Source organism: Nipponia nippon, unplaced genomic scaffold (assembly GCF_047370975.1).
Source record: "Nipponia nippon isolate SJK-2023a ecotype South Korea unplaced genomic scaffold, ASM4737097v1 scaffold_5, whole genome shotgun sequence".
NCBI classification, from domain to species: Eukaryota; Metazoa; Chordata; class Aves; order Pelecaniformes; family Threskiornithidae; genus Nipponia; species Nipponia nippon.
In genome coordinates this window covers 74221511-74236567 of record NW_028262369.1, presented here as the reverse complement: position 1 = coordinate 74236567, position 15057 = coordinate 74221511, and the positions used below count along the sequence as shown (strand labels likewise).

General features: G+C 39.4%; 1 protein-coding gene across 11 annotated transcripts in view; it reads right to left on the bottom strand.

Annotated features, from left to right (window-relative positions):
* Nucleotides 1-15057, bottom strand: part of ZNF385B (zinc finger protein 385B) — a 178399-nt gene that overhangs the window by 65813 nt on the left and 97529 nt on the right. Inside the window, exon 2 of one of the 11 annotated variants that reach the window (XM_087731826.1) lies at nt 1057-1098. The exons of the other annotated variants lie outside the window; for them this stretch is intronic. Within the exon in view, the coding sequence (XP_087587952.1) occupies nt 1057-1098 (42 nt within the window). The remainder of the gene's footprint in view (nt 1-1056; nt 1099-15057) is intronic. 11 annotated transcript variants of the gene reach the window in all.

Here is a 15057-nt window from a genome sequence, read left to right as displayed (position 1 = left end):
TAGACCCATATGCATCCTCACAGATGTGTCTAATCACTTAACCACATTAGACAACTTCCAGCTCTCTTAAAAGTCATCATAGCTCAGAGAATTTCATGCCTCATTTGCTTTTCCCACATATTACACAATCACCTCTAGAAAATACAGTTACCTAAGTTTCTTCTTGTTTTCTTTTCTAAGTTCTTCTATTGGTATTGCTCCCTAAATATCCTTCAGATAAAAGATTGCAACAGCAGCTAATTTAGGTTGTTTGAAGTCGTCTATTGAAACTACCTGCAATGGAAACCAGGATCTCTACTAAAGGAAATCTAGTTTTCCTTCCAATGAAAATTTTCAATTTTTCAGAAATTTCAAAAGAAGTTTGAACATTCGGTCCACCCCCTTTCTATTCAAAAGGTCACAATTTCAGTCACAATCTTCCCCTTAGTTGCTATCATTTCCATAGAAACACTTTTAGAAGAACCACTATCTTTCTGTTTAGAAATAAAAAACAACAAGAGAAGAGAGGCAGATTTAAAAACCTTCATAACATTGTCCATGTAGCCTACGTTCCATACTGAATTTAACTGCTCTGCCATGGCATAGAGCACTGCTGAGGCATACAAGCACTCGTCCAAAGGAGGTCAAACATGTAAAGTTAGTGGGCAGATTTACCACACACGCAGTTCAAGTTAAGTCCCAGTAATATACTCTCTTTCTAAGACTGGTTTACTGAAGAAATTCCTAGATGACTTAGAGGTAGTTTAAAGAAAAAAAGAACTATTTCATAACTAGCTAGTTAATACTACAGAAGGGAAAAGCTCCTCCTTCCCAGACTTCTCCAATTCTTCCTGGTGCTCTATCTGCTGTCCCTAACTAAAGGAATGTCTTCATAGAATTTCCTGGAGGATTTCAACTTTTTCGTTATCAGATAGCATACTACATCTCCTTTTCAGAGCCCACACTCATAAAAGTCACAGCAAGGGACAAGTCAGAGGTCCGTTTCTTGAGCTTTACAAGTTACCAGTGTGCCCTGTTGCACTGTACCTAGAAACACAAAAAGCGCAGAGACCTTACCCCACTCAAGAAAGTAGGAGCCAGACTCAGCACTTCTCTCACCTAAAAATACAAATAAAGGTACTTTAATTTGGTTGTGAAAAGAGCACAGAGTTGCATTTCTGACCAAAGTTCTTTAGGCCATTTACAAATGGAAGACAGATACTACAAGTTCACCAGTGCCTTACAATATTCAGAAACTGCAGAGGTTTTTGCTATGACCACACAATCAAGAATCATTTTAGCAAAGCAAAAGCATAAGAGAACACAGACCATGTAGTCCCATAAAGGCTTCCCACTGTTAACCAGTGCCATGATGCTTACCTTAGTCCCTAAGGTTACAGTCCACCTCTTCTGCAGCACTTAAACATATACACAGCATAAGACTCGGAGATAAATACTCCTTTCATTTCAACATGGTGCTTTTGTGATGTTAGGTGCTATGAGACAGTGGGCAACCAGCAAGCCTGAACAAATCTGGGCTGTTGTAATTGTGTGCTTAGCTTTAATTACCCCTGAGAAGAGTGTTTGTAACTTGACTCCAGAGGGAGGGCAGCCTGCTATTGACATCACCAGATCAAATATAACCTAAAAGACTGATGAACTGTATTTCAGTGGCATTTCTCTGTTATTATTCTTAGAACTAAACTTAGGGGTTACTGGTTTAGATGGTTATCTGGCTGCTACAGAGCTGAATTTTAAATATCTTCTGGGGAAAAAAAAAAGAAAGGAAATTATGTCTGCTTGAATGTTTTTAAAACTTCATAAAAGGGGACCTTGGAGCACAGGGTTACAGACAGTACAGGGTCATGACATTCAGAAGATCAAAGTCCACAGATCCTGACTCTCCTGAATTAAGGTGCACTGCTTTACTTATTCTCAAAGTCAGTATTGATGAATAAGTAAGAACTTGAAAATTTATAAAACTATAATACATGCTATCTACCCTCTCTTACACAGGGAAGAACAAAGGCAATAGATTTCAAATTAAAAGATCTGTTAGCACAGATCACCACACTGGTGATCTTATTGAACATTAATTAACCACTGATATCTGACTAGAAACTTTATTCTGCTTTTGGGTACAGCAGTGCACCAGTCCTGCCAGGGCTGGACCATAAAGACTTTTGATGCTGTTATGTTTTTCAAAGACTGCATGACATGAGGCTGGGCAACCCTACCCTCAGTTACATTCAGAAAGAGAGACCAAAAAAAAAACCAACAAAAAACCAAAAGGCAGTATATAAGTATATAACAGAATGTTTCTGTTAAATTAAACTGAGATTGGACCAAAGAGTAATTGTTTTTGACAAAACATTCAAATTTACTTTTAACAGGACTTCAGCTAATGTAAGTCTTTCAAGAAAAGTCACCTTTAATTTCCCAGAGATTAATGAATATCACTTTAATATGATTTATTTCATAAATTAAATCTAATTAATCAAACACTATACTGAAAATAAAGAGAAATAAACAGAAGGTGAGTGTTGATGTAAAAAAAGCATGAAAGCATTTTTATGAAACGTGCCATGCAGCCTGCATCTACTTTCCATGACCACACTGGGAGCAGACTGGGCAGCCCCAGTGCCCCTCCATTCCCAACACTTCCCTTGAGCCAGCACACGGAGTCAGACCAGTTGGAAACAAACTGGCAACAAGCCAACAAAAGAGAAATTTGCTTTCAACCAGACCAGAAAGCTGGTCAAGCTGAACTCATTGTTGTGAAACGGAGAGTACAGAGACGGGGTGGCTGAAAAGAAAAATTTTGGGAATGCTGATGCTTCTCATTCTCATCCAGACTCACCTGAACTGGCCTTCATCTTTCTTGCAGCATAGCGAACAAATTTCATGCCTGCCACACCGTGTTTCTGGTTATATCTCACAGGATGGTATCCGTCTTAGTTGATAACATGGCAGTGTTAACTGGCATGCAGCTTGCAATATACAGCAATCCTTTCCTGCATTCACAGAGTGGTGATTCCTGCTTATGTGCTGTGTCGGTTATTATTCAGGTCCTGTTTTCCTTCATACGCTTTGGCATAATTCATTTGTCCCTTTCTTCAGACGGAAGATAATCTAATAGTTCTCAAACTCAGTTTGTTCTTTCTTGTCTTTTAAAAATACTGTGACCCCATCAGCTCTCTTCTAGTGCTCTGGTACTTCATCTTCTCTTCACAAGTGGCAACAGCTCTAATGTTTCCATCCGTCCAAGTATCCTTGTGTCACATTTGTCAGAACCAGCCTTTTGAAGATTCTAGTTCATCGAGATACTCTAACCTGTTCTTACAGGTTTTTGTTATTTATATCGATGACTGTCAGGTTAACACAATTGGTCTTTCTAACAAAAAATAATGCAAAAACGGCACCACGCAACCTAAACTTCTTGGCTTCCTCTGACATTCACAGAATAACAATCCACCTTTTTTCTTGGTATTCTGTAAGTATTGTAAGTGCACTTACAGAAAGATTTCCTAAAGTTTGATGCTTATTTCAGTCTCATTTCTCTTCTAATTTTGTCCTACACATTTGTGCTACTCTTTCTTCATCATCCTTAGTAATTTAAGCCACTTTTCATTTCCTACCTATACGTATAGTCCTTGTGTGCTAGACTCCATAAAGAGCTTATAGTTTAGTCAAATTATCCTTGACACACTTCCTATCTTTCCTCTGCCATGGGAGAGTTTGCAGTTGTGCTCTTATAAGGCGCTCTCTTAAAGAATTTCCAAACCCTTACAGTACACTTGATAACAGAAATATCCTGATAAGTGTACCTTGAAGGAAAAAATCCAGTCAATCCTCTCTTCAAAATTACTTTCGCTACTGGTCATTTGGTATACTACATTGTTTCTATCAATAAGTAGATGTAGTAGCATTTTGCTGCATAACTTAAAAATCAGGTTAGAAGACTATTCTGTTATTATTTCTGTTAAGAAACAACTCCCTCTCACATGTAATAAATATCCTTTGCATTATCTTAAAAATAAGTGTAGCATTTCACTCCAGTTTTAAAAGCAAAAATCCATACTTAATATTGAGTATACTAAATGTTAGTTTAAAGAGTGACCTAAGCAGCATACAGGCTTCAGCTTGCCTCCTAGAACAGGCAAATGTATTTCCCTCACCCTTTCACTTTCTAAATCCCTGGTTATGTACTACGGCAAATAATGGAGCCTGTCATTCTGAGAAGTAAGAACGAAACATCGAACACTACATTTTTTAACTCTGTCCTGACTCCTGTTTTAAGAAAGAGCTTAAATTCCTAAACATTGGACTTCAAATTCATGTTTAAACATTTTTCCTAATTCTCTCAAGAGTTCTACATGTATTTAACCTCACTCCATACTTAGCTGTTGGTAAGACTGAAGAGAGGCTTTTCTGACTGAAAGGCAATACACATTTTACAGAAAACATATTGTTTGAAATGTGGCTCTATGTCTCTGAACTTCTCAAAACTTAACAACAAGAGATGAAAATATGTAATTCAAAGAAAACACGTTTTGTTTTTCTCAAGTGGGAAGAACTGGCAAAAGGCATCAAGGATGGAAAACACTGCTATTACAAAGGCATGGCTTCCCCCCACCCCGTGATATTTCTGGTAGCTATAATGCCACTCACTGCAAGAGAGAGAGTAAAAACCCTGAAATGCAACTCAGATTATTGGAGAGAGAATTATTCGTGTAAGATTTTGAAGTCACAGTTGAAGGCATTATATAAGAGTATGCTTTTAGACACTAAGAAATCTTACAAAGACTATATCTGTATGTATGGGGTTTTCGTGGCAAGGTTTTGGTAGCAGGGGGGCTACAGAGGTGGCTTCTCTGAGAAGCTGCTAGAAGCTTCCCTATGTCCAATAGAGCGAATGCTGGCTGGCTCCAAGATGGACCCACCGCTGGCCAAGGCCGAGCCAACCAGCGACAGTGGTAGCACCTCTGTGATAACATATTTAAGAAGGGGTGGGGGGAAACCACCTGTGCAACACCAGCAGCAGTCAGAAGAGAGAGGAGTGAGAATATTTGAGATGAACAACCCTGCAGACACCAAGGTCAGTGAAGAAGGAGGGCGAGGGGTGCTCCAAGCACTGGAGCAGAGATTCCCCTGCAGCCCCTGGTGAAGACCATGGTGAGGCAGGCTGTCCCCCTGCAGCCCATGGAGGTTCACAGTGGAGCAGATATCCACTTGCAGCCTGTGGAGGACCCCACGCCAGAGCAGGTGGGTGCCCAAAAGAGGCTCTGACCCAGTGGGAAGCCCACGCTGGAGCAGGTTTGCTGGCAGGACTTGTGACCCCGTGAGTGACCCACGCTGGAGCAGCCTGTTCCTGAAGGACTGCACCCCGTGGAAGGGACCCATGCTGGAGCAGTTTGTGAAGAACTGCAGCCCGTGAGAAGGACTCACGTTGGATAAGTTCATGGAGGACTGTCTCCTGTGGGGGAATGCCACGCTGGAGCAGGGGAAGAGCGTGAGGAGTCCTCCCCCTGACGAGGAAGGAGCGGCAGAAACAACATGTGGCGAACTGACCACAGCCCTCATTCCCCATCCCCCTGTGCCGCTGGGGAGGAGGAGGTAGAGAAATAGGGAGTGAAGTTGAGCCCGGGAAGAAGGGAGGAGTGGGGGAAAGTATTTTAAGATTTAGTTTTTATTTTCTCATTATCCTACTCTGATTTTGATTGGTAATAAATTATACTAATTTCCCCAAGTCGAGTCTGTTTTGCCTGTGATGGTAATTGCTGAGTGATCTCCCTGTCCTTATCCCGAGCCAGGACTTTCATTACATTTTCTCTCCCCTGTCCAGCTGAGGAGGGGGAGTGACAGAGCAGCTTTGGTGGGCACCTGGCATCCAGCCAGGGTCAACCCACCACATTATAACAGCTCTGCTTTTCCCTTTTAATTGCACATATTTGCTATTGAGAAAACCAGGAGGAAGCAAGACTGCTTTCATAAACTTAAGGCCTGGAGGTATGATGTGTGCTGTACAGAACTCCAGCAAACAGTCCAAACTTGGATCTATTACCCTGGTGCAAATTTGTCATCATTCCTTTTAAGTCCACAGAGTCACTAGGATTAGCAGCAGTCTAAGTGTGAAATTTGGCCGATTAACTTCAGCAGGAGGAGCTCTGTGTAGAAACAACAGCTGCCAGGTCAATGCTGTAGCTAGCATTTCTCAATGCAAAGGAATAGTAAGAGGAGGTACCATGGCATTTGTTAGCATGGTTTCATGTTTTCACTTTGATACTACATGTACAGAAACTACTACACACTCTTCTTTGACTAATAGTTCTTAAACTGCTGCACAGAGAAACCCAGTGAAGACACAAAATATATGAACACCGAGTGGAAAGGTCAAACAAATATGACATTACACAGATAGCAGCATTTGTAGCAGGAGGACCACGTAAAGCAAGTCATACAGAATGACTTGCAGTTCAGGAAGAGGATCACAGCTTACCCACTCCTCTGTCTATTACCACACATGCTGCACTACACACTGCAGCTCTCCCTCCATTTCTGTGCAAATGTCCTGAATCATAACATCTCCTTGCACGAATACTTGCTACAGTAGCATGCTAAATTCGGCACGAGAAGTTGGCAAAGATTGGGATGAAAGACTGGCTCCTTAGTTAAGGTCAAGGCTTATACGTTCCTGTGGATACACCAGCCATGGTGTCACAGTTAAGTATGCATTCCAGAATGGGTTTAAAATATGCCACGTTTTTCTGCAATAGATACAGCCTTTCAGAGTGAAACCATACTCCAGAATATACTCACTGCTGTATAGCCTAAGGAATCTAACCAAAGTCCCTAATTCAGTAGCTAAGGTTCCTTAAGCACTGGTGATTAAGAAGTAGGCTCTGAACTTGCATTTTCAGAAGTACTGTCTGGAGGTCAATCACCTACAGAAGGAGCCTACACACTTATAACATGGTCACCTACAACAGACAGCATAAGTGATCTCCCTCCACCTCTACTGGCAGTACCTACACCCTTGGAATTTCTGTGTCATTCTTCAGAATTTTCAAAACCTTTCTCTGAAAGTATTTGATATTAGAGTCAGGGTAAAACTTGTCCATAACTACATTATATGCCTGCCAGCAGAAGAGAAGATCAGGCAACTGAACTTACCATTAACTTGCTTTTATGTGCTTGATTAGGAAGATACATGATAGCCTTAGCTGCTTCCAAAGGAAAAAAATTCCTGAGGAATTTAAAAAAGTGTAGTCAGAGTAGAGAATAGAACAGGAAAGAGAAGAATAAGTCCATTTGCCAGTAGTAGAATGTTTACATTAAAGAGAAAAATATATGTAAAGTATTCTAAATCCATCCCTTAAAGATGTGACATGTATTAAGTTTTGTTTTTAATATAAAGTCCATTTCACCACAAGTTTTGCAAAGACAGTTTTTATCTTACAACTTTCTGCCAACACAGTAATTCCGGCTTCTACAACACCTTTTTCCCAGGACATGAACTTCAAACATCTTCTATTAAACACTTCTGAAACTTACACAAAAAAATGAGTCATGCAAAGTGAAATTTAATCCTCAGATGTCTTTTCTATTATAGAAGAACAGAAATGTATGTCATATATTTTAAATGCTTTATGGAATGCACATTTGAATAGAGTACCATGACTGATACCTCAATTAAATTAAAAAAAAAAAAAAAAAAAAAAAAAGTATGTGCTCAGACAACACTAGAGCCAAAATAGAAAACAGCCATAAACATTTTCTTTTTCCCAGATTTAACAGCACAACAATGAACTCCAGAAGAGCCATCATTCTACATGAAAAAAAAAAAAAAAATCGAGAAAATGTGTCTCCAACACAACCTGAGTAGTCATCCTATGGCATGAGATCTCACCTGTGGCACAGTATTTAATTCTTGGTATCCATGATGAAGCATAGGAAAAATGGACTTAAGATGTGAATAAGAAGAACTCATAAGAGCAGCTGGATTCCAATATGGTAAGAATTAGAAAACTTCAACTAGTTTGACATTGTAAACCTCTGCGCCTATAAGAACAGAGGTTTGGACAAGACGAGCCTTGCCCAATATTTCTATTTCTGTATGTGCACATTCAAACAAAACAGTGGAGAAAATCTCTAAATCAATCTAAGACCACCTGGTCTTCATATGTTAGGCTAGGTATAGAATAAGGATTGATTTATCAATCCATCAGGCAGTGGTGAAGAGTTAAAATAAGACTTGGGCAAAAACCACAGAAAATAAAAATATCTGGACATTCTGTCTGAAAAGCTTTTAAAGATTATCTTGGTCATGCATCAAGAAATACGAAAAAAGGCATAAATAGTAAAAACATTTGATGTGTTTCCAAATAACATTTAAGTTGCAAGGGTGAGGGATTGACCTGCCAGAGTAGCAATTAAGGTGAAGAAGGAAAAAGCCCAGTTCCTTCTTCTGCATAAAACCACCATGCATGAAGCCTAATAACCTGGCCACAGCACGAGGGACAAAGCTCAGAGTATCAATGTATCCCTTACATGAAGCAAGGACTTATCAGGCCCTGTCTGATAATGCTTATTGTGTTGAGCAGCAGGTACCTTTTACCTTGAAAAGGATTTACAAATTGAAAAGAGACTGAGGCAAATCAATATACGAAGCAGGCTCTGGGAAGTCTAGCAAATACAAAAAGTTAAATACGGAAACCCTAGGAACAATACACGACAGACACAGAGGCAAGAGAGGGGACAGGGTATTTGAAAGACTTTTGAAGTAAAGAATTCTGAAAGGTTTGGAGAATAGAGAGAACTGAAATAAAAGGACATAACTGAGAGAAACAGGTCTGAACATCAGGGAAAGCTTCTTGACACCAAGATTATTCTGAGTGATATTTAATGTTCATAGTGGCAGCCTTTTTGAGCTGAACCAGACCGTGGAAATAATCTCCCAGAGCATTTGGGAATCTCAAGCGCACACACATTTGTATCAAGACTGAATAAAACAGTGTTATATGTACAAGAGAAGCAATTCCACATTGACAAGGAGAGGACTGGGTGACCAGCAATGGGTACTATGATTGCAGTCATTAAAGACAAATTGCAATAAAGTATTCATAGCCAGTGTCAAACTTTTGTTTTACAAAGTACAAACATGGCTTTGCTTGATTTCAAGGAGGCTATGTCTTTCAGAAACAGTTTTATCACAACTTTTAGTCATGAGATCAATAAAACAAAATTTAACAGAAGCAAACAAAAGCCCAAACATATGCTATGAGCTAACATCAATGATGTCCCCAGTGCAGCGTATTTTATCGCGTCCATTCTACAGCACGAAAGTGGGTCTTTCCTGCACAAACCTGGTTGTCCAAATCTTAAAATCATAACACGGAAATATATAGAAACATATTTATTTGTAGAGAGAAATAAAAAGCTTTAGCTTAATAAGAGACAAGAGCACTTCTTTCTGTTTGAAATTTGCATTTTTTATTTTACTATGGTACTTGAATTTTTTGCATTCAAAATGCAGAGAACAGTATAAACACTAACAGAATCACTCTGATAGGAATTATGTACCTGTTCCTGCAGATAATAAAAACAGAATAACTTTTCATATTTACACGTCTGTCAAATCTGGATGTTGTCAACTGAACATTTTAATACTGCTCAATACAGTAGCAGTTGCAAATTCTGGGAAAAGAAGGTTGCTAAGATTCCCTCTCACTCTGCAAGTGGAATTTTCCACTTTATATAAATACTATTTTTGTCAAAGCAACTTGTACAGAGTCGTGCTACCACCGTACATGAAATGGAAAGTTCCACAGCTGTAATAAAACTGGGAACTTTTGTTCATGGAACACTTATTTTCATATTAAGGACAAACATGCGTCACAGTCAAGAGCAGGCTTGCTTATCTGTGCAGTGAATAAAAGATTCAAAATTTTATTCCCAAATATAAGTTGTATGTGATTTTAAGTGTTAATTTTCCATAATGCATTTCTAGCAAAGTTCATAACAAAACACCCCAAGCACAGCTGCTAGTTGCCACATCCCTTATACCTACCATAACACTTTGCTTGCATGCAAAGCACTGTGAGCTGAATCAGCGAAAAGCAGAAACAGCTTTCATGTAGGGACATTAAGATTTGTGCAACTTGCAACAAAGCAAGATATCTATCAAAGAATTTATACTTACTTTTTCTAGGGTGAGGGCAACTTTCAGCCATTATTACTAGCTACATCAAAGCATTTTGATTAAAAGCTGGTCAGTGAATCATGGAAAGTAGGGCTAGACAGTCTCAAGTCATCCAATCCATCTACATGAAATTCTGATAATCTGGCAAGAATTCCACCTTAAATCTACAGTGTCAGTCAAACTCCACATTACTTGAAAATCGCTTTACTATAAAAAGCATTCAAAACAGAGGGAAAAGAAGTAAAGGTAAGTGAAAAGCTTGCAGGAGAAGGAAAAAAAGATAACTGCTACCGGCTCCATGGAATTTGGTGCATTTTGTGCAAACATGTGTAGCTCAAAAAATCAGATCTTTGAAACAGATCTTAGTGAACTGTAAAGAGGTATTAATTAGAAACTACAAAAATCCCTAATACAGCTCACATTTAAAAGAAGGGTCAGCAAGATTATGTGATATTTGTAGAGTAAACAGCAAATAACGACAAGTGTTGAGATCTTGCTCATAGTTTGGAACTTCAATTACTTGAAAGAAAATACAGAGGAAAATAATCAGATTGATTACAGTTGTTAATTATGCAGACTAATTGACAGAGTTATAACATTTCAAAGTTCATCCTTCAATAGCAACTAGATGTTAAGTGATCTTTCCTTGAACTTCTGGAATCCCACTGCTCAAAGTTTTGCTTACTCTGGGAAAGTTACAGTTACAAAAGTATAAATACATATTTGGCTTGCAAAAAAAAAAAGTTGTCATTGGTGGTAAATCACAGCAAAAAAGAACTGTATGCAACTTTCAGTTTTCAGAAGAGCTTATAGGTCTGGATTTAGGGGTACTAATAGCTTTGCTTATAGGTTGAGCAACTTGAGAATCAGTGAGATTTAACATAACATATCAAAAGGGAAATGTTCCCCAAAAGATCCAAACAAAGGGAAGAGGGCTGAAATGGGATACAAAATTTCACTTTAAGAGAAGGTACAGAATCGAGCCTGAAGGGATACTGACTTAAGCGGGCACTCCTTGGCTTGAGGCCAGCCTGGAGTCAGCTGGTAGCCTTCGGTTCCTCCTATGACAGATGTACAGTCCCATTTGGCACTATTACATGTGTAACTGTACTTCTCAGGAGAGCAAACAGGTACAGAAAAGCCTTCACTACTGTTATAACCACTCTGTGAAAAGGAGCCTGTCAGTCTCAAGTGCTGCTGTTATCCTGTCTCTCATGAGAATAAAATTCATTTTATTAAGCAACCTGGCAACTAGTGTCCCACACTTCCATTGACTCGTACCAACTAACCTCATCAAGCACATTTGCTCAAGTTTATTTCACTTTCATTTAGATCCCCACCATTCTGTCTCTTCTCTTTTACTGCTTTACGAACAGTTAAATGTATCTGACAAACAAATGAGTAGGTGGCAGCTCTTTACCCTGATGTCCACCTTCCAAAGGTGAAAAGTAAAAATGACAGAAATCTTGACATTTGTGAATTTCAGCTGACAGTCAAGCATGTCCAAGTAGTTTTCCTAGTTGCTTTCCCCAACATCACACTGATGAGCTGACAGCAGAATTGGTAACAATATGCAAGATGACTTTTTTTTCCCCATCTGACTGGTATCTCTCCTCAGGACCATGTGCCTACTGTTTTTAATAGCGCTCGCAGCAAAGCGGGAGCCCCTTCCTTGAGCTCCCATCTCCACCCCATCCAGGGTGGCTTGCTGTCCTGAGAGCCTGCTCCTGTAGACCATTCCACTGTTCATCATTGCTGCTTAACATAAAGTATGTTCCAACACTGATCTGGAAGAGATCCCTTTGAAGGGTACCCGTCTGTATAAGCTTTTAAAACATACAGAAAAAAATATCCAAGACAAAAAATTCATTAGTTCATTCAAACTAATCCCAAACTTTACATGAGAAAGTTATGGAGCTGTTAACACCAAGGAAGAAATAGCTTGTAACAGTGCTCTCATTTGAAACCTGCAGTTCCTATGTTAACCATAGCAGTGGCTGTATCACTCCCTTAAGCGGACCTGGTCTCAAACTGTACGGTAGAAGAAGCTGTAAGTAAACAAACGAATAATTTCTGTAAGATCTCAGCTTAAGTTTTAAGTTCTCACACAACAGGTTGGCATATGAACAGTCGAGGACTATGTAGGTTAGAGTTTCAGTTTAATTAAGAATTTTAAGAAAGTCTAATACAACTGGGAGCTTCAAAAATGTGCTCTTTTATTTGAATTAGAGGTATGCTTTGAGTTTTCAGAAAGCTTTTGTATCTGAGACAAATGAAAACAAATAAGGAAATCAAGCTTTTTGGGTGGGGGAGGAGACACTAGCAGCCCTGGAAGTCTTGTTTTATGAGCATTTCCCTCCCACAAAAACAGCAAGAAATATTTTTTTCCCCATAAGGCAAGGAAACAGTGAGAGTTGGATGTGTTTCATAGTGCAAACAGGCTAAATTATTTGAATAAAACAAATTAAAGAAAATATACTAATGCTATCTTCATTTAGGAGGGACAGAAACAGGTGTAACTACAGTCATGAGTAACTGAGGACCACATGAGTATCTGCCCAAGTCTAAAACAGACATCAGATGGTATCTCATGCTGTTGTCAGTGTATGAAGCTGTTCTGTTTGTCCGCACTAAAAGAGGGTTTCTGTGATGCTGTCAAGGCAGACTCTGAATAACAACTGCTTGCAATCTCCATCCTCCATCTTTCTCATAGAGGAGAAAAGCCTTCTTTGGTAACAGACTGCTCAAACAATCAGGAACCCTGGATTCAAGAAATGAGGCGACACCTTTACAGATACATAGTACTAACGTGATACATTAACTGGAGAAAGTAGCACTCAAATTCAACCAATTTAAGACTCCAAAAGGTGTCTTGGTACATGCTGCACTGACAGCATACATCCATATTAAGAGGCAGAATTCCCACAGTACATGCAGCACCAACGGTTCAAAGAGATCTGTCAAATACTGGACACAAATTGCTTAAAATAATATAGTTTTATTCGCATTAACTCATCTGTCACTATTTTTGCTTCGGAATGGATTTCCTAATTTAGTATGTCTCAACTACATAAAAACTACTTTAATTCCTACTCTCCCGGCTTTAACATCAAACACCTTTTTGTGAAACTTTCCTCCTCTCATAGCCAGTTTCCAGCACTAGTCTCAGCAGTGTTCAGTCTGATTTTCTCAAGGCTTTCTCCCTATGAATGATTTTTCAATTCTACACGTCAGTAAAATATCCAAGCCCTTGGCACCATGGGGTTAAGGTCAAAAAATGATGATAATTCCTCCCAACCCCCTTTTATTTTATTTATTTATTTGTAAGAAAAGCATTGCCTTTTTTAACATGCTTCCTTTTTCAGATCAACACTGAAGCTAGATGAGAACTTTAACCTTTAACTTTTACCCACTTTTGGAACTGACCCCACTTTAGAAAAGCAAGGTTTGTTCTCTGATCCATCAACAAACTGAGAAAAAAGCTTGAGCTCCTCTCTCAAGGTGGCACATATTGTATATACAAGGAGCTCTTCGCTTTTCATGCAACTCATTCCATTAGAGAAGGTAAACCACAGTTTCCCGTTGAGTTTTAAAATGGTACTTCATGTATAATTTATAAAACCTGCCAATTCCATCAACCTTACTTTCTCTGGTATGTTTTCTGCTTTAAAATGTCACATGCAATACTTCAGCCATAGGTGCAATATCTATTACTGGCTGTAAGTGACCCTGCACTGGCATCCATTTTGTTGCTATCAACAATCACTTGAGCATTACAGATTTTTTTGGCTGACAACATCACTTACTGCTTTGTTGTTACGCTTAAAGTTGCCATGGAGACAAAAGAACAGCTGAATAGCAATTTTAATGCTTGAGAAATGCTTATTCTTTAGTAATAGGATGCTACTTGCCAGTATGGAGTCTCAGGGTTTAATGGAAGTTATTATAAATAGTAACTTTTGAATCAAAGCCTCGCTCAAAAAAAGACAAAAGACAAAAAAAGAGACTGGTGTTTCTTCCTACCCACCCTAGTTCTACTGGTAATGGACAGAGGTGGAGGAGACCACCTCCCTGTTGTGGCATAAGAGACCAGCACAGCAGAAGTTGCCTCCAGCTTCATATCCTGAAGGATACAACAGTCGCCACACCAAGATGCTTACCTTATTTTATCTCCATGTGCCTCTAGGTTGCAAATAACCTCAAAATGGGAAGAATAAGGAAGTTCCATGCTTCATCTTCCTCACCAACTCAGGTAAAATGCTGCTCCATCCACAGAAACACAACACAACCTAAGAAAAAAAATCAAGGATCCTCTCCTTGAATTTTTTTCCTCTAGCCATACAGTTCTGCTTTTTCTCTAGCACAACCCTTCCTACACAGAGTATATGTAGAAGCTCAGACTAACAGCTGAATCCTGCTGCTCTCTACTCATAATCCATTAACTCACATTACGGTATAACTTGCAAATGATGGGAATTGAGGGCACTCGGCCCTGGGATACTTGTCGCCTTTCAGATTCCAGTCCTAGATGTTTAATTCCTTCCATCTCACCGCAGCTCCTGCTCCTGAGCAGACAGAAAGCATGCGATCAAAATGTGTATCACCTAAAGACTTTTCTACCTTAAATCCTGTTGTTGGTGACTCACAGAATTTCTAAAGATCATTATAAAGAGCACATTATCCCTGGCTTGGTACAGCGGATCAGAGATAAAATGCAATAAAGCAGACTCTTGTCCTGCAAAGCCCACCAGTACGCAAAGCAAGCAGCTGTCAGGGACAGCTGAAGGAGTATTTTCCTATACAAGAGCCTTCCCCTCACCCTCCACTTGACACTCCTGCCCTTCTCCCAACACCTCAATGGGAACAAGAACACAAAA